This window comes from Colobus angolensis, unplaced genomic scaffold (assembly GCF_000951035.1).
Source record: "Colobus angolensis palliatus isolate OR3802 unplaced genomic scaffold, Cang.pa_1.0 Scaffold206, whole genome shotgun sequence".
NCBI classification, from domain to species: domain Eukaryota; kingdom Metazoa; phylum Chordata; class Mammalia; order Primates; family Cercopithecidae; genus Colobus; species Colobus angolensis.
Genome location: NW_012115222.1, coordinates 1,571,327 through 1,596,632, shown reverse-complemented (window position 1 = coordinate 1,596,632; position 25,306 = coordinate 1,571,327). Strand labels below are relative to the sequence as shown.

The following is a 25,306-nucleotide window of genomic DNA, read 5'->3' as shown; positions in this document are numbered from 1 at the left end:
ACCCTGCTGCCACCTGCACTCTCTGCCAACTTCCCCAAGTATCCAGAGAAAGCCTCTCAAAGGGAAAGGCTAGATTGAGTAATTGTCCTAACCCCTTGGAAGGATATCTTCTCTTAAGGAAATTTTAGTTTTGAAAAGTAATTTTCTTCAGATCATAGCAATTGAAGTGTGCTCTCAAAATCAGACTGATTAATTTTGATGGTCTCTCCACTTTCACTACTGTTATTCAACAAAGTACTGGAACTCCTACCTAGAGCAATGAGATGAGAATGAAATAGAGAGCATCCAAATTGAAAAGGAAGAAGTCAAACTATCCTTGTTTGCAGATAATATGATCTTATTTTTGTAAAAACCTAAAGACTTCATAAAAAAATAGCTATTAGAACTGATAAATAAATTTAGTAAAGTAATAGAATACAAAATCAACATACAAAAATCAGTAACATTTCTACATGCCAACAGCAAACAACCTGAAAAAGAAATCAAGAAAGTAATTCCATTTGCTAGAGATAAAAATAAAATAAAATACCCAGGAATAAACTTAGTCAAATAAATGAAAGAGCTCTACAGCGAAAACTATAAAACATTAATGCAAGAAATTGAAGAAGATACCAAAAAAAAAATGGAAAAAAAAATCCACGTTCATGGTCTGGAAGAATAAATATTTTTAAAATGTCCATACTGCCCAAAGCAATGTACAGATTCAATGCAATCTCTACCAAAATGCCAATGAAATTCTTCACAGAATTAAAAAAAAAAATCCAAGAATTGTATGGAACCACAAAAGACCCAGAATAGCCAACGATGCCCTGAGCAAAAAGAACAAAACTGGAGGAATCACATTACCTGACTTCAAATTATACCACAGAGATATAGTAACCAAAACAGCATGATACTGGCAGAAAAATGAAAACAGACCAATGGAGCCAAATAGAGAACCCAGAAATAAATTCATCATCTACGGTAAACTCATTTTTGACAAAGGTGCCAAGAACATACATGGGAGAAAGGACAGTCTCTTCAATAAATGGTGCTGGGAAAACTGGATATGCATATGAAGAAGAATGAAACTAGACCCCTATGTTTCACCATATACAAAACTCAAATAAAAATGGATGAAAGACTTAAATCTAAGACCTCAACTGTGAAACCACTAAAGAAAACACTGAGGAAACTCTTCAGGACATTGTTCTGGACAAATATTTCTTGAGTGATACTCCGTAAGCACAGGGAACCAAGCAAAAATGGACAAATGGGATCACATCAAGTTAAAAAGCTTCTATATAGCAAACGAAATAATCAACAAAGTGAAGAAGCAACCCACAAATGGGAGAAAATATTTGCAAACGACCCATCTGACAGGGGATTCATAACCAGAATATATAAGGAACTCAAACGATAGTAAAAAAAAAAAAAAAAAAAGCTAATACTCTACTTAAAAATGAACAAAAGATCTTAATAGATATTCCTCAAAAGAAGACATACAAATGGCGAATAGGCATATGAAGAAGTGCTTGACATCACTGACCATCAGAGAAACGCAAATCAAAACTAGAGGAGATATCATCTCTCCCCAGTTAAAATGGCCTTTATCCAAAAGATAGGCAATGACAAATGCTGGCAGGGATGTGGAGAAAAGGGAACCCTCATACACTGTTCGTGGAAATGTAACTTAGTACAGCTACTATAAAGAACAGTATGGAGGTGATATGGTTTGAATTTGTGTTCCCACCCAAATCTCATGTTGAATTGTAATTCCCAATGTTGGAGGAGGAGCCTAGTGGGGTGTAATTGGACCATTGGAGCAGACTCCCCTTTGCTGTTCGCATGATAGTGAGTGAGTTCTCATGAGATCTGGTTGTTTAAAAGTGTGTGGCACCTCCCCCTTTTCTCTCTTCCTTCTGCTCCAGCCATGTGAGACATGCCTCCTTCTCCTTTGCCTTGTACCATGATTGCAAGTTTCCTGAGGCCTCCACAGCCATGTTTCCTGTACAGCTTGTGGAACCTTGAGTCAATCAAACCTCTTTTATCTATAAATTACTCAGTCTCAGCTAGTTCCTTATAGAAATTCGAGAATGGGCTAATATAGAAAATTAATACTAGGAGTGGCTCATTGCTATAAAGATACCTGAAAATGTAGAAGCAGCTTTGGGACTCAGTAATGGGCATAGGTTAGAAGAGTTTGGAGGGCTCAGAAGAAGAAAGAAAGATGAGGGAAAGTTTGGAACCCCTAGAGACTAGTTGAATGATTGTGATCAAAATCCTGATAGTGATATAGACAATGAAGTCCAGGCTGAGTTGGTCTCAGATGGAGATAAGGAACTTATTGAGAACTGGAGTAAGGTAACTTTTGTTATGTGTTAGCAAAGAGGCTGGAGGCATTGTGCCTCTGCTCTGGGAATATGTAGAATGGTGAACATGAGAGAGATGATTTAGGGTATTGGTAGAAGAAATTTCTAAGCAGCAAAGCATTCAAGATATGCCCTGGCTGGTTCTAACAACCTATGGTCATATGCATGAGCAAAGAAATGATTGAGACTTAAACTAATATCTAAAAGGGAAGCAGAGTGTAAAAGTTTCGAAAATTTGCAGCCCAGCCATGTGGTAGAAAAGAAAAACCCGTTTTCTGGGGAAAAATTCAAGCCAGCTACAGAAATTTGCATATGGAAAAAGGAGCCAAATGTTGATAGCCAAGATAATGGAGAAAACACCTCGAAGACATTTCAGAGAAATTCATGGCATCCCCTCCCATCATAGGCCTGGAGGCCAAGGAAGGAAGAATGGTTTTGTGGCCAGGCCCAAGGTCCTGCTGCTCTGTACAGCCTTAGGACATGGTGCCATGCATTAGAGCCAATCCAGGTCTAGTCATCTTAAGGTTTGTATCTTAAAGGTCCCAAGATACCTATTGTTTCAGAAAGTACAAGTTGTAAGCCTTGGAGGCTTCCATGTGGTGTTAAGCCTGTGGGTGCAGAATGTGAGAGTTGAGGCTTAGGAGCGTCTGCCTAGATTTCAGAGAATGTATGGAAAGGTCTGGATGTCCAGGCAGAAGTCTGCTGCAGGGCCAAAGCCCTCAAGGAGAACCTCTACTAGGGTAGTGTGGGGGAGAAATACGGGATTGGAGCCTACATGCAGAGTCCCCACTGGACACTGCCTAGTGGAGTTGTGAGAAGAGGGCCACCATCCTCCAGACCCTAGCACAGTAGGTCCACCAACAGCTTGCACCATGCACCTGGAAAAACTGCAGGCACACTCAATGCCAGCCCATGAAAGCAGCCATGGGGGCTGTCCCCTGCAGAACCACAAGGACAGAGCTACCCAAGGCCTTGGGATTCTTCCCATTTCATCAGTGTTGCCAGGATGTGAAACATGGAGTCAAAGGAAATAATTTTGGAGCTTTAAGATTTAATGACTGCCCTGCTGAGTTTTGAACCTTTGTTTGGACTGATTTTTCCCTTTTGGAATAGGAGTTATTTATCCAATGCTGGTACCCCCATTGTATCTTGGAAGTAACTAACTGGTTTTGATTTTACATGCTCATAGGCAGAAGGGGCTTATCTTGTCTCAGAAGATACTTTGGACTGTAGACTTTTGAGTTACTGCTGAAATGATTTAAGACTTGGGAGAATGTTGAGAAGGGTTGATTGTAATTTGCAATGTGAGAAGGATGTGAGATTTGGGAGGGTGAGGGTGAAATGCTATGGTCTGAGTTTGTGTCCCAGCACAAATCTCATGTCGAATTTTGTGATCCCCAATGTTGCAGGAAGAGCCTGGTGGGAGATGATTGGCTCAAGGGGGTGGACATCCCCCTTGCTGTTCTCATGATAGTGAGTTCTCATGAGATCTGCTTGTTTAAAAAGCGTGTGTCACCTCCCCCCTCTCTTCCTCCTGATCTGGCCATGCGAAACGTGCCTCCTTCCTCTTCAACTTCCACCATGATTGTAAGTTTTCTGAGGCCTCCCAGCTATGCTTGCTGTACAGCCTGCAGAACCATGAGCCAATTGATCCTCTTTTCTTTATAAATTACCCAGTCTCAGGCAGTTCTTTAGAGCAATGTGAGAATGGACTAATACAGGAGGTTTCTCAAAAAAGCTAAAAATAGAGCTACCACATGATTCAGCAATCCCACTGCTTGGTATATATATAAAAGAAGGAAACGAGCATATTGAAGAGATACCTGCACTCCCATGTTTATTACAGCACTATTCACAACAGCCAGGATTTGGAAGCAGTCTGTGTCCATCAACAGATGAATAGAAAAAGAAAATGTGGTAGATACACACTTTGGTGTACTGGTCAGCCATATAAAAGAATGAGATCCTGTCATTTTCAACAATATGGATGAAACTGGAGGACATTATGTTAAGTGAAATAAACCTGTCACGTAAGGACAAACTTTGCATGTTCTCACTCACTTTTGGGAGCTAAAAATTAAAACAATTGAATCCATGGAGATAAAAAGCAGAAGGATGGACAACAGAAGCTGGAAGGGGTCTGTGTGGAGAAGTGAGGATGGTTAATGGGTACAAAAACGTAGTTGGAGAAAATGAATAAGATCTAGTATTTGATAGCACAACAGGGTGAGTACAGTCAACAATAACTTATTGTACATTTAAAAATAATTTAAAAAGTATAATTGGATTGTTTGTAACACAAAGAAACTATAAAAGCTTGAGTTGATGGGTATCCATTTATCCTGTTGTGATTATTATATATTTATGCCTGTATCAAAACATTTCATCTCATGTGCCCCATAGATATGTATACCGACTGTGTACCCATAACAATTAAAAATTGTAAAATATTTTTAACAGGACGATCCTCAAAACATGCTTCCCCTTGCCCAATCTTCCCTGATGTAAACATTCAGTTTCCAGAGGATGAGCAAGTTGCATATAAAATTTGATTTTATTCAAAATGTTAGTACAGAGTAACCCTTAAACTCTACGGATATATATTTCTCTCCCCTTTTCACATTACCAAATTCCCTTCCTTCTGTACATACAAACTCCTCAACACCCTCATAGAGAATAAAATGTGCCAGCACTACACAGCACAAATTAGTATGCTTGCCTCAAATTATGCCAGTTGTTAGGAACTTTTTGCCATTTGAAGGAGCCAAATGGAGGAAAAAATGCCATGGGTATCTGATGAAACAAATTTGGAGACACTCAAATGCTTCCATTTATAGAGGTTCTTTGCACCACTGGTGCCTCTTGGGGAAATTCTGAAAAACATTCTGTCTGTAAACAATCTGTTTCAGTGCCACATGTTTTCTAAATTTCTTTGCCTGTTGACATTTTACAAAATTAAAAGAACACATTTGCATGAAGACAGGACCTTTTGTTTCTTATACATCTACACTATCATATAAATTAAAAATGAAATAGGTCATCTTGCCCAGTTGTTTGTGAAGGATCATTTTCTAAAGGACACTTCCCAGATATTTGGCCAACCTCATTTTAAATCACTAAGATCTTTTTTATGGCCTCTGCTCTCAAGTTAAATAGCACTTATTATTAAAGTGAGAACTTCTGGAGATAATGCTTCCTTCTTAGGTTTAATTCTGTCTTTTGTTTCTTTTTTTTTTTTAAGTCTAACTTTATATTGCTATGATTTTCTGGTCTCAAGATAGTTCTAAAACTTTTCCCAGGCACATAATATGATTTTACTTCCACAAGCCTGAAGTTGTTGGGGACCATGTGACTTCTTTGTCTGATGAAGGAGTGCAGAAATTATATGTGTACTTCTGGATAGAGCTCTCACAATGACAATTTTCCCCCTCCTTCCCATTGCTGCCCAGATTGCAGAAATGCATTCCCAGACGAAGCGTCCATCCAGAGAGTTCTCTAGAGACCTTCTGCTTCCCAACTTTAATGGGTTTTATGAAGGAGAAATAAACTATTAAGGTAAATAAAATATTAAGACTTTAGTCAATTGCAGCAGATAGCATTCAAAAAATTAATGATAATCAAATTAAATTAATTGAAATTTTGATCTTTCTTGATATCAGGCAAAAAAAATCCCAATTACAAGGATACTATTGCTACTACCTTTCTATGCACTGCTTGAGCTGAAATTTTCAGAAGCATTTTTCTGTAGAGAATTTAGGCTACACTATTTAAATTGGGTGAATATAGTTACATAGGGGCAGGGAACAGAATGGGAACAGGAGAAATAATGTGGATAAATAAGATCTGGGAAAATAACATTACTTACCTTTAGCAGAAGAATCTAGAAATAAAGATTCAATTTACATACTATTTGTGTCCTTTTGTGGCAAAAAGTAAATTCTTAAAATTGAATATATGAACATTGCAATGATTTGTTAAATAAAATATTTTGCTTCCCTAAAGTTTGCAAGCAGACATTCATTTAATTTCTTTTGTGTATTAAGAAAGATTTCTCTAAAGGGCTGTCAGTTACAATGACAGTTTCTATTCATATTTTTTTGTCTTGCCTTCAGTGATAACACTATCAATTTCTATTCACACAACCTCATTCATTAGGTTATGATTTATTCTGATCTTTGTGATTGTATGAGGTTAGGGTTCCAGGAAACAGAGTCTGAAAGAGAGATTTGGCTGCAGAAGGCTTATTGCAGATAGCCCCTGTGAAAGAAGGAGAGAAGGAAAAATACAGTAGAGGCTTCAGCCAATTCCAAGGGGAGATATGGAGCTAGGCTAGCCCTTCAAAACTGTTCCCAATCAAAGCAAGGAGGTCACATCTTATGGCCCTGCATCGGAAGCCATTGAATGAAGGTTAATCCTATGAAGAAGGAAGTGGGGCAGGTAATTCTGGTAAATTGCAGCTCCCTCAGCTGAGGGGAATTTCTAGAGACTTAGCTGTGAGTCATCAGCAGCCAAAAATTATTCAAAATGAATTATAGACCTAAATATAAAAAGAGAAACTTCCTGGGCACATACAACCTATAAAGAATAAAGTATGAAGAAATAGTAAACCTAGACTGACCAATAACAAATAACAAGATTGAATCAGTAATAAAAATCTCCCATCAAAGAAAATCTCAGGACCTGACAGCTTCACTGCTGAAATCTACCAAACATTTAAAGAATAACTAATATACATTCTTCTTAAACTATTCCAAACAATTGAAGTGAAGAAAATTCTCCCTAACTCAGTCTATGAAGTGAGCATTACCCTGATACAAAACCAGGCAAGGACACAACAAACAAGAAAACTACAGGCCAGTATTCCTGATGAACATAAAGGCAAAAATCCTCAACAAAATGCTAGCAAATCCAATCCAACAGCACATCAAAAAGACTATTCATCATGATTAAGTGGGATTCATACCAGGGATACAAGGAGAGTTCAACATTCACAAATCAATAAACATTATTCATTACATCAACAGAACGAAAGCCAAAAACATATGATCATTTCAACAGATGCAAAAAAAAAAAAAAAAAAGCACCTGATGAAATGCAACATCCCTTCATGATAAAAACTCTCAACAAATTTGGTATAGAAGGAATGTGCCTCAGCACAATAAAGACCATATATATAAAGACCATATATGATAAGTCATATTTAATATCATACTGAATGGAGAAAAGTTGAAAACATTTTCACTAAAATCACAAGACAAGGATGCCCACTTTTACCAATTTTATTCAACATAGTACTGGAAGCCTTAGCCAGAGCAATTAGGCAGTAGAAAGAAATACAGGGCCTTCAAACTGTAAAGAAGGAAATCACATTATTCCTGTTTACAGATGACATGGTCTTTTGTATAGGAAACTTCAAAGACTTCACACAAAAACAGATCTTTACAATAAAAACTACCAAACACGGATGAAAGAAATGGGGACACAAATAAATGGAAAGATTTCTCATGTTCATGCACATATACTAATAGTGTTAAAATGTCTTCACTATCCAGATAAATTTACAGATGAAATGTAATCCCTATCAAAATACCAATGGTATTCTTCAGAGAAATAGATAAAACAATCCTGAAATTTGTATGGAACCACAAAAGACCCCAAATAGCCAAAGCAATCTTCATCAAATAGAACCAAGCTAGAGGCACACTACCTTAATTCCAAATATACTGCAAAGCAATGATAAACAAACAGCATGATACTGGCATAAAATATAGAAATCCACACATTTACAGCCAACTGAGCTTCAACAAAGTTGCCAGTAATACACACTGAGGAAAGGACTGTCTCTTCAATAAATGGTGCTGGAAAAACTGGACATCCACATGCAGAAAAATGAAACTAGTCTCTTATCTCTTCCAACTTACAGAAATCAACTAAAAATGGATTAAAGACTTAAATGTAAACCTGTAACTATGAAACCACTAGAATAAAATATCGGGAAAATGCTTTGTGAGATTGGTATGGGTGAGCATTTTTTGAATAAGACCTCAAAAACACATGTAACAAAAGCAAAATTAGACAAATGGGATTATATCAATTTGAAAAGCTTCTGTATTGCAAAGGAAGCAATCAACATAGTGAAGAAACAACCTACAGAATGGGAGAAAATATTCACAAAGTATGCATCTGACAAGGGGTTAATAACCAGAATATATAAGGATCCTGAACAACTCAATAGCAAAAACAAAAAAAACCTAATAATCTTATTAAAAATGAGCAAAAGACCTAAACAGACATTTCTCAAAAAACAAATTGCTAACACATATATTTTTTAAATGCTCAACTTCACTAATTGGGAAAATGAAAATCAAAACCACAATGAGATATAATCTCACCCTAGTTAGAATGGATATTATCGAAAAGACAAAAAATAATGAATGCCAGTGAGAGCATGGAGAACGGGAGATTCTTATATATTGTTGGTGGGAATGTAAATTAGTACAACCACTGTGGAAAAGAGTAGGGAGGTGCCTCAAAAATTAAAAATAGAACTACTGGCCAGGCACAGTGGCTCACGCTTGTAATTCCAGCACTTTGGGAAGCCAAGGCAGATGGATCACTTGAGGTCAGGAATTGAAACCCTATCTCTACTTTAAAAAAGTACAAAAATTATCAAGGTGTGGTCGCATGTGCCTGTAGTCCCAGGTACTCAGGAGGTTAAGGCAAGAGAATCACTTGAATCTGGGAGGCAGAGGTTGCAGTGAGCCAAGACTACACCACTGCACTCTAGCCTGGGTGACAGAGTGAGATTCTGTCTATAAATAAATAAATAAATAAATAAATAAATAAGACTACCATATGATCCAATAGCCCCACTACTGGGTATATATCCAAAGGAAATGAAATTAGTATGTCAAAGAGACGTCTACACACTCATGTTTATTGCAACACTATTCACAATAGCAAAGATATGAACTCCAACTAAGTGTCCATCAATGGATGAATGACTAAAGTAAATGTGATTATTTACACAATAGACTGAAATTGTGTCATTTGCAGTAACACAGGTGGACCTGGAGGACATCATGATAAGTGAAGTAAGCCAGAAAGACAAATACGGCATAATCTTATTTATGTGGAATCTAAAAAAATTGATTTCATAGAATAGAGAGTAAAATAGGCGTTACCAGAGGCTGAGGAAGGTTGGGGAGATGCTGGTATAGGGGGATAAATACAAAGTTATAGCTAGATAGGAGGAATAAGTTCTAGTGTTCCACTGCAAAGCAGAGTAACTGCAGTTAACAATAATACATTTATATATTTCAAAATAGCTAGAAAAGAGGTTTTCTGATGTTCTTAGCAAAGAAATGATAAATGTCTGAGGTAATAGATATGCTAATTATCCTAATTTGATCACTACACATGACATACGCATATTAAAACATCATACTCTACCCCATAAATATGTACAATTATTATGTGTCAATTAGTTTTTAAAAGATGAAAACAACAGGAAAAAAATTCTAAAAGTATAACATTCCTAGAATAAAAACTAGAAAAAATATTCTGTAACCTCGGGCAAAGATTTTTTTAGATCAGATGTCAAAAGCATGGTCCATGAAAATACAAATTGATAAATTAGATATCATCAAAATAAAAAACTTCTGTTCATCTACAGGCATTACTAAGAGAATTACAAAACCAAGTACAGACAGGAGAAAATACTTGCACAATCTATATGAGATGGAGTTTTGCTCTTGTTGCCCAGGCTGGAGTCCAGTGGTACGATCTCGGCTCGCCACAACCTCTGTCTCCCGGGTTCAAGTGATTCTCCTGCCTCAGCCTCCTGAGTACCTGGGATTACAGTCATGCACTACCATGCCCAGCTAATTTTGTATTTTTAGTAGAGACTGCGTTTCCCCATGTTGGTTAGGCTGGTCTCGAACTCCCGACCTCAGGTGATCCGCCCACCTCGGCGTCCCAAAGTGCTGGGATTACAGGCGTGAGCCACTGCACCTGGCCACAGAATGACTAAAATTTTAAAGGCTGACCTTCGTAGGCTTGCAAAGAATGTAGATGAACTAAAATTTTCACGCATTGCTGGTGGGGATGTTAAATGATACAATGACTTTGGAAAACAGTTTAGCAGGTTTTTAAAAGTTAAAAGTACACCTACCATATGAATCTACCATTCCACTCTTGTGTATTTTCCCAAGAGAAAAAAAAGCATATGTCTATACAAAGACTCATGCATGAATATTCATAGAAGTCTTATTTTTCAGAGCCTAAACCTGGAAATAATCTAAATGTCAGTCAACAGACAAAGGATTGTCTTAGTCTGTTGTGTGCTGCCATAAAAGAACATCTGAGACTGGGTAATTTGAAAAGAAAAGAGGCTTATTTGGCTCATGAATCCGTAGGCTGTAAAAGAAGCATGGTGTCAGCATCTGCTTGGTTTCTGGAGGATCTCAGACTGCTTCCACTAATGGTGGAAGGAGCAGGAATGTGCAGATATCACAGGGTGACAGAGGAAGCAAGGAGACAACGCAGGCAGGTGCCAGACTCCTTTTAACAATCAGCTTATTGAGAACTCACCCCCAAGGGAGGAGGATGTTAATCTATGCATGAGGGATCCACCCCCATGACCCAAACACCTCCCATTAGAACTCCCTCTAACACTGGAGATCAAAGTTCAACATGAGATTTGATGGGGACAAACAAGCCATATCCAATCTGTAGCAGGGATAAACAAATTGGTACCTCCAATACAATGGGAAATTATTCTGCAATAATAATGAGTTATTGAGTTATCTACAACATAGATACATTTCAAAATTATTTTTCTAAGTGAAAGGAACCAGTAAAAAAGGGTACATTCTGTATGTCTCCATTTATAAAAATCTCCAGGAAATGCTTGAGGGGTGTGGGCAGGTGGGGAGAGGCAGGTGGGGGAATTCCTAAGGCGCATGAGTAACTTTTGAAGGTGGTAGATAGGCTCATTATCCTGATTGTGGTGGTAGTTTCACATGGTATCAAAACTCATCAACTTGTATACTTTAAATGTGTCAATTATGTCTTAGTAAAGCTGAAAGGGAGAGAAAGAAAGGAGAGGCAAAACAAAAAGTTTTAAGATGTAATTTCTTACCTATTAGAATGGTAAAAAAAATTAACCCTTTTCCCAGAACAGCAACAAAGCTTTATTTAAATATAGATACATATACAATTCTATATTGTTCTCATCTTAACAAGAAAGAGTGATATCTCCTTTAAATCACTTATTTAAAACACAAATGATATATTGATAACCTTGATTCATTAACAATTTGAAAGTTTGTTCATCAAAGGAAAGAATCTTTTGAAAGTCATCTTAGAATGTTAAAATTTATAGATACCAGAAATATGGCCAACTGTATGTTTCCAGCAAAACTAATAGCATATTACACTAAGTATTAAAAGAAGAACAGAATTTATATAATTTGACACAACTAAGACACTGCTTGCTTTCCCCAACTTATCAAGTATAACATGTTTTAGCTACTTTAAGGTAACTTTGTAAAACTGACTTTTTATATAGTGGGCTATGATTTGATCTTACGAATTAAAAACCAGAAAGTGCTTTCATTATCTTTGGCACTTAAAATCGTGATTCTTTAATAAAGTCATCACTAAATTACTACTTGAAAGTTAAAGGGCTTACGGGATTTTATAATAAGCCTAGTTTTGCACACTGAGTAAAATACTTCATATATATTCTAGAGCTAATGAAGTCACACCCATAGTCTTACTTTTGGATGTGCCACTCCACATAACCAATGACATTATATGTTTTACATTGCTCATTTCTATGCATCTAGATTCTCAGAAATAGTTCAGAGGGAGCGGTCCTGATCCTATTTAGGCCAACCCTTCTTGCAATGGAATTATTATTTCCTAAACAATTTCAAATGAGATAATTTATATGCACTAGCTATTCTGTCAGAAGATGTTAAAATGCAGCAAAAGCAATCAACAACATTCAAATTCTCCAGCAGGCCCAAGGTATAGATAGGGTTGAGATAAATGGGGACTACCTGGCACCTGAGAGTGAATTTAAGTAAAGTCTTACTGGATTATCCCATCAGGTTCCTGCGACAAAGTAAACACATATTCTTTGATCACTTAACATCCGGAGCTCCTTGAGTCTCCCCGAATCTCAATTTCTAAACTGGTAATAATAATAATAGGAAGAAAATTATCAATATAATAATGACGATGCCAGACACCACCCTCATGTGCTGCTCTACAGATACAGAGGGACAGGGAATTTCAACCACCTGCTACTATGCCTGGAGCTCAGTCTGTTTGTTTTATTTCAAATGATATAGACTGAGAGCCATTTTGATGTCTGAAATTTTGTCCCAGAGATTAATAAAGCCCAGTCCTTTCTCTAGGAATGCACAATTTACCAACAGAGTTCAAAAGTCAAAGTAGATTCAGAGAATGGTGCAGTAAAGGCAAATAAAGATCCACCAAGACACGAAGGCAGAGAGAGCGGAGTTAATTCTGCTTGGTGGTCAAGAAATCTTCAAAGACTTGAAAAGATTTTCTCACCTCTGTCTTCTCGACCAAAACTAAAAGCAATTATTTAAAAGAGGCAACTGAGATCCACCACCTGCAATTTGGTTCCTCATGGTTCACAGCAGAATTCATTCTGCTGAGTTCTGTGCTCTGTGAGTTCCATGACTTAAAAGGGACTGTGTTGTGAAGGGAGGCAGCAGTAATCATGGATATCACTACCACCTTGAGGTCTCTAATCCCAACTCCCTCCAGCTAAATGTATTTCTTTAGAAATATTAAAAAAACAAAATCAGAAACTGAAGCTGAACCAGTTCCTTCAAGCCCCAGGGATCCCAACCTTGCCAAATGTAAATTGGAAGATATGGATTTGGAACTCCAGGAAGCTAATTGGAGCCCTGGGTAGAAATCCTAAAGGTAGTAGGTAATTGGCACCTTGTCCTTTTCAGTATAGATACTGCCCAGGAGAGGGTTACCTCTAGGGTGCTGGTTGATTAGCATCCTTAAAAGACAAGGCAGTTAAGGAAAGATTGCTGACCTGAAGAGTCCCACGTACCAAATTCAAGGGTCCCTACCAACCAGAGAAAAACTATTTTCCTATGGTCCAGTGAGGCACACTCTTTGGGCAACAGTATCATAAACAGCTCCATTAAATGAAGTAAAACTTCATTATCAGGTTTTCTTAGCTTACAAAAAGCAACATAAGATTAAATTATCACTAGAGTTAGAAAATACATTTTTAATTGAAACCAAACTAATTTGATTTGCCTTTGGCTAATATTTATTCAAGAGAAACTCTCTTTCTGAAAATTGTTACACATTTGAGAGCTATGTCCAGTTTGTTTAGGACCAGGTAAAACGAACTGCACTGAGAAGAGAGATGTTAACATTTTATGATCAAAAATAATTGCACAGAAGTGAGATTCTAGATATATAACTCACAAGAGAATCAGTTGTTCTTAGCTGGTGATAAGGTTTGGATCTGTGTCCCTGTCCAAATCTCATGTTAAATTATAATTTCCAGTGTTGGAGGAAGAGGCCTGGTGGAAGCTGATTGGATCATGGAGGCAGTTTCTTGTGAATGGTTTAGTACCATCCCCTCGGTGCCTTGGTGCTGTTCTCATGATGGTGAGTTTTCAGGAGATTCGGTTGCTAAAAAGTGTGTAGCATCGGCCCCCCCCACCCCTCTCTCTCTCTCTCGCTCCTACTCCCACTATGTGAGATGCCTCGCTAACCCTTTGCCTTCTGCCATAATTGGAAGCTTCCTAAGGCCTCCCCAGAAGCAGAAGCCACTACACTTCCTTTATAGCCTGCAGAACCACGAGCCAATTAAATATCTTTTCTTTATAAATTACCCAGTCTCAGGTATTTCTTGAGAGTGGTGCGAGAATGAACTCATATAGCTAGTGATGCTGGGATTGCAAGGGAGCGGTAGGCCAAAACTGCTGAATCCAGAAAGAAATAGAGAAATTAAAGAACAAAGACCCCTGGCCCGCAGGGAAGCCCAGTGGAATGCTATCAATTCCAAATAACCATGCTCCTGTGCACTCTCAGGCACTTAACCATTTTCACATCCCAAAAATCTTATTTGAAGTAGACTAGTTAAGTCTCATTATCTTCATTCTACAGATGAAAAGTAAAGTTTGGAGAGTTTAAATGACTTGGCTGTCATCACACAGGTTGGAGATGGCAAATTTTGGCCTCATTCCAAGTCTTTTGATTCCTAGTCTGTAATTTTTCTCCATACTACACTGCCTCTATATTAGAGCTGAAAAGATTATTCCAGAAATATCTCTGGTAGAGTCCAGAGGGTCTTCAACCTGAATCAAAGGAGATTGGGGAAATATAGACAGCTATATTTTTTATTTTTAAAGAGAAATCCTCAAACTTACATGAAAGTAGAGAACTGGTATAATAATTTTCTGTGTACCCATCACCCAACTCCAGCACCTCTCAGCAACCCACAGTTTCACTGGAGGCCTAGAGGGGGACAGTGGTGCTCAGGTAGAAAGGACCCAGCTTTCCCAAGACATAATGGAGCTCATGGTGGAAGAAGTCTTCAAGGGTCAGAGTGACTTACTTGAAAGAGAAGAAAACTAGATATATCTGGAACAGACTGTGATTTAAACCTAAGTCTAGCTAAACCAAATAGTGTGTTGTACCCAATGTGTATCATTCATGTGTGAATTCCAGGATTTCCTCATACACAAGCTGACACTTCAAAAAATAGCCCAGGATGTCTGTAGTATTGTAGGGCCACAGAGAACAGTGTGGCATTTATTACATGTCAAAATAAGAAAGGCCATGCCACATCACGCCTAACTTTTCCAAAGCTCCAGTAACATCCCATAGTTACCACTCCACTCCACTTTACCTCAATCTTCTACTTGGAAAACAGCTTTCTATGTTTTATTTCTATAATCTTTACTAGTAAAATGTGAAAACTAAACAATATCAAGAAAACATCAATATTAATTAAAGAAGTTAGTTTCATGACCTACAATGATTTTTTAAATAAAGAATTAATGCAAACTTCATTTCTTACCAATATTTTGTTTTCTTGTTGTATATCTGACTCTGAAGTTCCAGACGTCATGCTGAAATAAAGTAAAAGTTTAGAATTCCAAAATTTTATTTCAGGCACTCATGTGCGCACACACACCCCCGCACCTACATTGAATAGATCATTACACTGTAACATTTAAAGTAAATTTTCTAAAGTATTTCCTCCAAATGTCAATTTCTGGACATTTCTAAAGGAAATAAAAATAGTGGAATGTAAACTTTACTCGCAGAAGATAAAATAGCCTTTAAAGGTTCTCTTGAGAATAAGTACTCTGAACAGTACAATCTGTTCTGAAAACCTGAAAAATCTGGTATTTCAACTGAAAAAAAAAGTGGAGAGAAGAAAGCATAACCTCATAAGAATCAGCAGACGTGGAGAATTCCACAGAAACTGCACTTGTCCAATTCACCAAAGATCTCTGCATTCTTATACCCAGTGATTATTTTTCACAACTCACCTTAACAGCTTTTGACATGACTCATCATTCTCTCTTTGAAATACTTTCTTCACTCAGTTCCCAGCACATCCCAGGGCCCTGGAATATTTTTCTCTAAGTCTATCCACTTGGCTTACTCTTCCTTCCTTCTTGTCTTTTCTCAAATGTCACCACTTCAGTGGGACCTACCATATGTTTCTTATTTAAAATTTAACCCCTCACCTCATCACTATACTCTTTTCTCTGTGATAACTTATCACATTCTAACATGCTATATAGTTTGCTTATTTATTATATTTTTTATGTCATCTCCCAACTGAAAATGTAAACTCCTTGAAGATAGGAAATTTTTTCTGTTCTTTTTGTTACTCTACCCTCAGCCTCTTAAAGAAGGATAGGATAGTCAACAAATATTTGTTGAATAAATAAATGAATTATCTAATAAACCTCATAGATTTAATAGGTTCCTTTCTGTTGTTGCCAATCAATAAAGCCTTACTTTTTTTTTCCCCCCTGAGATGGAGTCTTGCTCTGTCACTCAGACTAGAGTGCAATGGCACAATCTTGGCTCACTGTCTCCACTTCCTGGATTCAAGTGATCCTCATGCCTCAGCCTCCTGAGTAGCTGAGACTACAGGCGCCCACCACCACGCCTAGCTAATTGTTGTATTTTTGGTAGAGACAGGGTTTCACCATGTTGGCCAGGATGGTCTTGATCTCTTGACCTCATGATCCGCCCACCTTGGCCTTCCAAAGTGCTGGGATTACAGGCGTGAGCCACAGCGCCCAGCCAATAAAGCCTTCCTTTTAAATCCCAAGGTACTTTTATTATTTCCTATCCCACTATCTTCCTCATGAATATATAGTTTTATTTCCATATGTCTGTGCACATTTCTCTCTTTTACTTAGTTTTCAAAAAATTTGAAATCATTTACAAATGTTCATAAAGCAATCAGTGACTACTGAACAAAATTAATTAAGTTCTCACTTACTGGAAGGAGACACTGGGGCTCTAAGAGATGTAATTGCTTTTCTCGCATGACACCCTAATCAGCAAAAAAAACAGTATTTTGGTACTTTCTACTTGACAACACCTCTTTATCATGAAATGGAAAACAAACTCTTGGTCATCACAGTTACTGGACAAACCAACAAATGGCTTTAAAGGATCTTAATAAACTGAGCCCTCTAACAAATTTTATCTTCTATCAGTGAAACTCATGAAACGGATGTTTTCCCTCAACTGAACGGCCTAATAGTCCAGAGTGTGTGTTTATCCTTTTCTTAGTTGTTTCCTCCAGCCAGAACACTCACACTCTCTTCTCTGCTTGTTGAAATCTTACATGTCTTCACACCCTAACTCAAATGCTGCCTCTCCCTGAAGGCCCTCTGACCCTACCGGTCAGAAGTATTTCTTGCCTTTATATCGCACAAGCAGGTTTTGGGCATCCACCTCTTGCAGCCCTTATTATGGTTCATGATGTATGTGATTATTTCTCTACCTGTGTTTTGCATTTCTCAGTAACACCCTCATAGGGGACAAGGGCTGTGCTTCATGTATTTTTTATGCTGGGCAAGAAAGTCATATTCAGTCACCGAATGAAACCAAACAAAACAAAATATGTGAGTGCAATACCCTGATGTGCATACTCAGATGCGCCACAAATGCATCACAGAAAGTACAATTTGAGACTACTTTTAAAAAATAATGCCTGAAACAAAACTGGTGATTTAAAAATGAGAGCTTTGGCTGCCTGACAATTATATTTAAAGGTCATGAGTCATGGCCTCAGAGTAACCATGGCAACCCACATACACAGGAGAAGTCATGTTGTACAATAATTAAGGGGGGAAGAAAGCTTTAGAAAGCCTATTAGCTTTGAGATAAAGACAACATATAATTAATAAATGTGTTTATGAAGTTTGTTTTTTATTGCTTTGTTTTCTTACTTTAGGGTTCACTGGAAACCTGGAAAAACTTTAAATTTCTACTGGCAGGGAGTAATAAGATGACATATCAACCTTGCATAGTTTTTTTCTCAGTGAAATTTCCTCCTTTAAGTGAAATGTCTTTCTATCTGGTTTCTAAACTTTTTACTTCATACTTTTTATGTCAAATTGGAGGATTAATTAGTCACCAATTAGTCTGGGTGAATAAAGGATTTTAATAAAAGTGGTGAGGAAATACAGCTATTGAGCACTTAATTTTTATAGGAGAGGATTTCCTGGGAAAATTCTGTTTTGTTCCTTAGATTAATTACATCCAGGGCCTAACTCTCCCTTACTTAGACAACGTAGGAGCAAGTTCCCATTCAGTTTATGTAAACTGTGGAGAAGGTCTGTTTCAAGGGCATGAGAAGAGAAAAGTGGAAGGCAAAGGAGAAGGGAAGGCAAACAAGACACATGGGACCAGTTTGTTCCTGCTTAGAAGTGAAGAAGCTGAAGTCACCTACAGATCACCAAGAATAGCGTGACACTCCCCGGCCTCCTATCTCAAAAGCCCGGCTTTCTACCTGCACAGAACACTCAACTCCACACACCAGGAGTAAAAAACACTAACAATAATTTACAGAGAGAGCAAAGTCCTGCTTTTCACTTGGTTTTTCTGCTGATTGTATACTGAGCTATTCATTTGAAAGTTGTTCATCACAGGGCAGTTTCCCTCCATTTGGTAACTTTATGTTCAACTCTCCAATTGCCTACATATTGATATGTTATCTCTTCAGCTGCTTTGTTCTGGGAAATTAAAAGAAAATGAGTGTTTGCTAAATTTCATTAGCTTTAATAAATGGAAGAAGCCTTACTCCCTCCCATAGATTATTTAATTTTTGAGGCTTATGGAATCCTTTGCACAAATAAACAACATTTTACATAAAATCTTAGATCTGTGAGTTTCTCACATCATCCACAGACCATAGACCCAAGGTGAAAAGCAAGTAAAAACAAGGCTCGCACATTCACATAAGGAAAACACGTTTTAAAACTTAACAAAGCAGGCCAGGCACAGTGGCTCACGCCTATCATCCCAGCACTTTGGGAGGCCAAGGTGGGCAGATCACCTGAGGTCAGGAGCTCAAGACCAGCCTGGCCAACATGGTGAAACCCTGTCTCTACAAGAATACAAAAATTAGCCAGGTATGATGGCAGATGCCTGTAATCCCAGCTACTCGGGAGGCGGAAGTGGGAGAAGCACTTGAACCTGGGAGGCAGAAGTTGCAGCGAGCCAAGATTGCTCCACTGGACTCCAGCCTGGACAACAGAGTGAGACTCTGTTTCAAAAACAAACAAACAAAAAAACAAACCAAAGCTTAAAAAACCAGAACCATGGTTGCATGTGAACATCCCACAAAGATACTGCCTTATAGGATGTAGCTCCTGCTACAGAGAGGTGGTCAACTCTCACTCAAGATTTAAAAGAAAATTGTAAATGGAAGATATTTCCACATTTGAAAGGGAAATGAGTATGGTGTCAACATGCAAAATTTCTAGTAATTAAATGCAGATCAATTAGAGAAGTGAACTGTACTTCCATATTTCTAGCCAGCATTGATCTAGGTTTTTATGTGGGGAACCTGTAGAGGAGGAATGACCCAGCTTTTTGTGTGTGCATCTCTTGGCAAGAGGGTAGTGAAGATGACATTTCATTTCAACTGTAAGAAGGCTGGCTTCAAACCCTCCCCCATCCCACATCAGCAAAATGGCTGTGGTGGGTGAGTGTGTGATTTTTAGAAGACCAAGTAAGGGACAATTTATTTGTTCAACAAATATTTATTGAACTCCTACTGTGTGTCAGGCCATGCCCTATGATCTGGGAAGATGGCAGCTTTCAAGGGGGGGTCACTCTCCAGGAAAGGATAAAAAATCTGTCTGTTATTATTCCCCAGACTTTAAAGAAAGATTTTCTTTGAAGTACTGAGCGAAAGCTACTTTATCCAGGAATTCCCATTAATTATTTTGGGATGAGAGGAGCTGGGAACTCACCTGCTGCTCTCTGAGCTGTCACACTCTGGGACCACACATTTCTTGCTACAGCATTGTCCCATCTCAAGTCAGGCCTACTGGGATCCCTTATCCTTGGGACAGACACCAACCAACAGGGATCATTCCTTAGAGTTTTAGAATCCCTGCTATTGCTCTGCTCTCCCTTGTTGCTAGGCTACCACAATGACTGTGGAAAAGACAGTTAATTTCCCAAAGAAGAAAATCTCGGTTACAAAGCCGCAGTAACCTCTCAAAACATCTCACAAATCAGATCCAGGCATGAGAATAGGTGAAGAATCACCATATAGTCATCATTTCTGTTAAACTCATTCAAAGTGGAACAGAAACAGTGGTTTTCTGCTCAAACCAAGGCATGTTTACATCCAGAACCAATGCTAAGGAAACAGCCACACTGCTGTCTGAGAGGGGTGCACACCCAGAAATGCATTGGTTTATAGGCAATCAGTGATTTCACCACAAACCAACCCCTTATTGTGATGATCTGCTTTCCCTGGGACCCACCGGCCACAGACAGAAGACCCCACCTGGCCATATTCTCATGAAAGCTTCTTTCCTAACACAGGATTGTACAAGTGATTCATTGTGCCTGAGTAGCTGGTATTTTGCTCATTGTTCACCTGCAGCCGCTGCTCCAACTTCCCTGTCCAAAGACACCACCTACTTTCTCCCAGCCAGTTGCTGCATCTCTCCCTGGATGCCTTTGTAGACCAGGTGAACCTGTATCCACTTCACTTTCTGCTCTGACAGGAAGTACATGTAGGATCCCTGCAGTCGACAGCTAAGAATCACTCCTGGATTGTGGTCTGTATGTGCTGGAGCCACCCAACCTAGTCACACTGCTCATCCTAAAATAAATTGGATTGGCATGACAGCAATGTTTCTAATCACAGAATTTGTTTCTAGGGTTAGAGCATTATAGAGCAAGTAACTACAATAGTAACAGGAATGATTATTAAGACTTATCTATTAAAGAGTATAATTAGCATTTACTTCTTCAACAAAACTTCAAGTGACCCAGCCCCTCAGTAAAACAACCCTATGAATAAAATTAAGAACTATTGAGCAGTTGTTGTTCTGGATAGAAAAGCCAACACTTAATGGGTAGTTGTGGAAAGACAAGGATTGGGTAATTGGACTAGCATGTAGTTAGCAGCCTGTTGGGGATCAGAAATCATCTTACCTCTCTATGCTTTGGATTTGTTACTTTAAGAAAGAACCAAATTAACCAGGCGTGGTGGTGGGTGCCTGTAGTCCCAGCTACTCCGAAGGCTAAGGCAGGAGAATGGCATGAATCTGGGAGGTGGAGCTTGTAATGAGCCAAGATTGCGCCACTGCACTCTAGCCTGGGCAACAGAGCGATACTCTATCTCAAAAAAAAAAAGAAAGAAAGAAACAGAAAAAAGAGAAAGAACCACTTGAACTATTTCTGTCAACCCTTCCAACTCTAACATTTTGTTCTGTTTCTTTAGTTCATCTCATTAAAAGAAAAAAAGACAAAAACCACAGACCCACAGAGTAGACTACACTTTAGTGCATTTTAGAGGAAATGTCCAGATGTTCACTGTGTAGTTGCAGTCATAATATTTTATAAAAGAAAAGTCATTTCAATAATGGCTGGTGAAAGGCACTGTAGGCACTAATTATTTGTAATGGTTATTAATCTTATCATACATCTAGCTGATCAAAAAGAGAGGTGGAGAGATATGGCTAGTACAAAAGCAGACTTTCAAAAAGTCCTTGAAAAACAAAGTGACTCTTCCATTCCCATTTCTCCTTTAAAAAAATACTGCATGGGAGGATTTCAGAAAGTGGTGGTGAGGAAATTGGCTGGGTCGTTAAAGGCATATTGACCTACAGAACTCTAAACATGCTAACTAATAAAATTAATGGTATTGTTCTTTTATAATTAAGGAAAAGTACTTATGAAAGTCACTCAAATGATTTTATTTTAAAAAGTTGAGCTGTAGTTTAGAAAAACTACATTTTCCCCCTCTAAATGTAAAGAAAATGAGGTATTATAACAAAACTTCTAGAAATACATATAAATCATTGACACTTCCACCATTAACATTGTTTTAAATCGAAAAAAATGCTGTAAGCTCATTGAGGATCTTGTAGATTATTATGTACAATTTAAAAACTTACCTTGTGGCCTATCAAAAATATATCTTTTCTTAGAATCAGAAATCATATAATGCTTATATAACAAGGAAGAATCTTAAGAATATGCATATTTTCTGTGTTCCACAGCTCGTGCTTATCAGGATGTCTTATCTAACTTAGGTGAGTAAATATCAACAGGATCAGAAAGGAGAATGGAAGGGAGAACATTGCAATGAGAAAAGGGCAAGACAGAAGAGATAATAGATTTACAATGAATTGGTGTGACTGAGGAGAGCAGAGAAAGCTGCAGTGGTTTTCGGAGTCTCTGCTTAGAAAATAGTCCTTCAGCTTTATCTGTCTGCTCACTCTTTTGTTTGTGTATTTATTTGTTTATTCACCAAATATTTATTGAAAACTCACTTTGTGCTAGGCAAGGTGCTCAGCACGAATGAAATCGATGCTGTTCCTGCCCTCACGGAGCTCATTATTCTATCACGCTATCATTCTAGTAGCCACTAACGTCTTATTGGAAAAAATTAATGAAGCACGTTTGGGATTCCCAAAAAGCTCTTCTAACTTAACAGATCCCAAGCACTGAAAAAATAAAAAAAAAATAAGTAAATAAAAGTAAACAGGGGCACTTCCTAGGTTTTCCTCCTAGGGAGTTAGAATCTCGTGGAGAAAGATGATCGCTCTTCCCAAAGTTAAGCTGGGCAAGTTCACTGTGTTCTCGTTGTGATGAACACGTAGTGACTGTGCTCATGTCTGAGAGTCTAGGTGAGCGTGTCTGTGCTAGGGGAGGACAAGAAGAAGGGCGAAAGTGACAGAGAAACCAAAGGAACAGCACACAAACAAATACAGGTCAGGCCATGAGTGACAATAGCCAAAAAGTCTTTCAACTGATTGCAAAGGCTTTCCTCTGTTTCTCTTAAGAATTAGCCAGGTCGCTTGTCATTGTTTTTCTGACCTCTTCCCTGTGTCGCTGATTGCTTGACACAGTGGGTCTAATTATCTCCAGACTCCCAGCCTGTTTTAATGAAGAGGGATGTTTATCTGTATAAGCAGACAGACTTGTCTGTCCCCTTGGTCCTGAAGTTTTTTCTTGGGAAACCTAGGGATGAAACTGACAGCTGTTAATGGATCAGCCAGAATGTAAACTTTTCATTTCTGGCTTGTTTGTGGCAAGAAATAAACATTTCTTCTCCCTCCTTACTGTGCTTTACTGCATTGAGCAATTGTCACTTGAAGATTCCTAGCAGTATTTGATTTTCCTGTGAGAATGGCCTCTCTCCTCTCATAGTCGGCTTTGGACTAACAGTAAATTCAGTTCCCTAGCCCCCGCCAAATAACCTTTGGTGGTGCAGACCCTGTCCAGACAAAGGACTACACAGCGTTGAACTTGGCTCATCAACAACTGGATCCTGAGTCTTTGAATCTCAAACAGTTAACATAAGAAGGAAAGAAACAGTTGAAGTTCTAGTTATCTGTTTTATAATTTATCCCACAAATATTTATGAAGGCTCAGTTTTGCCACAGACACTGTTCTGGATGCTTATATGACAGTGATAAGCAGGACAAAGTTGCTGCTCTCATGAATTTCATACTGTAGTTGGTAAAGGGCAATCAAACAAATACAGAAGATAATTACAGACAGACACAAGTGCTATCGAGAAAATAAAACGATGTCATAAGACTAGGACCAGGAGGTGACATAGAGCGGAGATGTGAAAGATGAGAAGAAACCAACTTTGGGGCGCTTGCAGGGAAAAGAGTTGCAGCCAGTGATTCAGTCCCGTCATCACAGAAACATGCTCAAGTAGCACCATTTAAAGACAAGCAAACCTCCCTTGACCTCATCTCTTTCTGTGCTCCCTTTCGTGAAACATTCTTCAGAAGAGTGGCTTATTTTTCCATTCTCTCTTCAATCTCCTCCAATCGAATATTCATAGACTCTTCTGAAACAGCTTTCATTTGGTCACTGCCAACCTCTATCTTGTCCTTAAACAGCAGCATTCTGACCTAAATTTTCCTGTTATAAGTCTTGCTTCTTAGTCTCTGGAGTGGTCTTGGTTTCTGCTCATTTCTAAACCTAACTCAGCCTTCTCCTGATTCCATGAGCCCCAGTATGCCAACAATTAATTCCTTTTTTCTCTTCTAGCCAGAATTGCTTCCTATTACTTCCTACGAATAAATGCCTAGTTCACACACTTATGTTTTTCATATTATTCTTGATTTTTACCCAGGAAACAATTGTTCAACTTACAGCACAATCTCTATTCATTCTTTTACTTATATACACTGTTTTCCTTAAAATGTTACTACTGTGTTGATGAGTACCGAATTATGGTTTTCCTAGGATTGATTTACCTTTCTTTATAACATTCACTTCTTGAGAGTAGATCACTTATTTGGAAACATGTATCATTGTCTCGTGCCCATCAAAATGCAAGCCATTAGAGATAGGCATGGTTCAAAACAGTCATGGTTTCAAGACATATTTGTTAGACTGCTATCCTCACCAAGAAATGTCTTCCAGGTTGTTTCTGCTGTCAGAATGTTTTAAAATATTCTTCATGTCTTTTCTAATGCTTTGCTACTCTAGGTTTTGTGGAATCCAGGTTCTTTATGTCCCTAGTTTTGTCTCCAATAACATTTCTTAGAAATTTATTAGCTGTAAAATTAAATATAATTTATCTAAATATTTCATTTAAAAATCATTTTCATGTACTTTCAATAAAGAATCTTGTCTCAAATAAGTAAAAACAAATAAGACAGTAGGGAATCCTAAGAAGACATTTCTCCAAAATCATCTTCCAGGATTTTCTGATGGCTTTTTGTCAAATGGATGAAGATGTTTTGATGGCTATTGTACTGTGAAGGATGTTTTCAGCTACAAGTAACAGAAAAGGTGACTAATGGTAGTTAACTCATAAGGGAATTTGCTGGCTTATGTGACTAGAAAGTCCAGAAGTTAAAGGTACTTCAAGGTTAATCATTGATATTATCAGCGTGTGGTATCTTTCCATAAACAGTGTGGCTTCTTCTGAGGGCTGGCTTTCCTTGTGCGCCTGGAGTGGCTGCCAGCAAAACAGGGACTACAGATGACTTTGTTCATGGCCAGAGACAAAGACAGAGTTGCTTTCCATGATCTTAGAACAGAAGTCCTATGTTTTATTCTAACTGACTGATCCTAAATAGGTGATCACTACGACTGAGGACATGTTGGCTGGCTTCCATTTGAAGTATATACCCACCCCAAACCAATCACTGTGACAATGAGAAAGGATCCATCAGAAC

At 38.2% G+C, this 25,306-nt stretch overlaps 1 protein-coding gene across 1 annotated transcript in view; it reads right to left on the bottom strand.

The window, feature by feature from the left end:
• The window catches only part of LOC105511913, a 242,945-nt gene extending 222,998 nt beyond the window's left edge, over positions 1-19,947 (bottom strand). The window contains exons 1-2 of the mRNA XM_011942130.1: positions 19,886-19,947; positions 15,448-15,499 (exon numbers count right to left, since the gene is read on the bottom strand). Of these exons, the coding sequence (XP_011797520.1) occupies positions 15,448-15,499; positions 19,886-19,947 (114 nt within the window). The remainder of the gene's footprint in view (positions 1-15,447; positions 15,500-19,885) is intronic.
• Between the last annotated feature and the right edge of the window lie 5,359 nt (positions 19,948-25,306).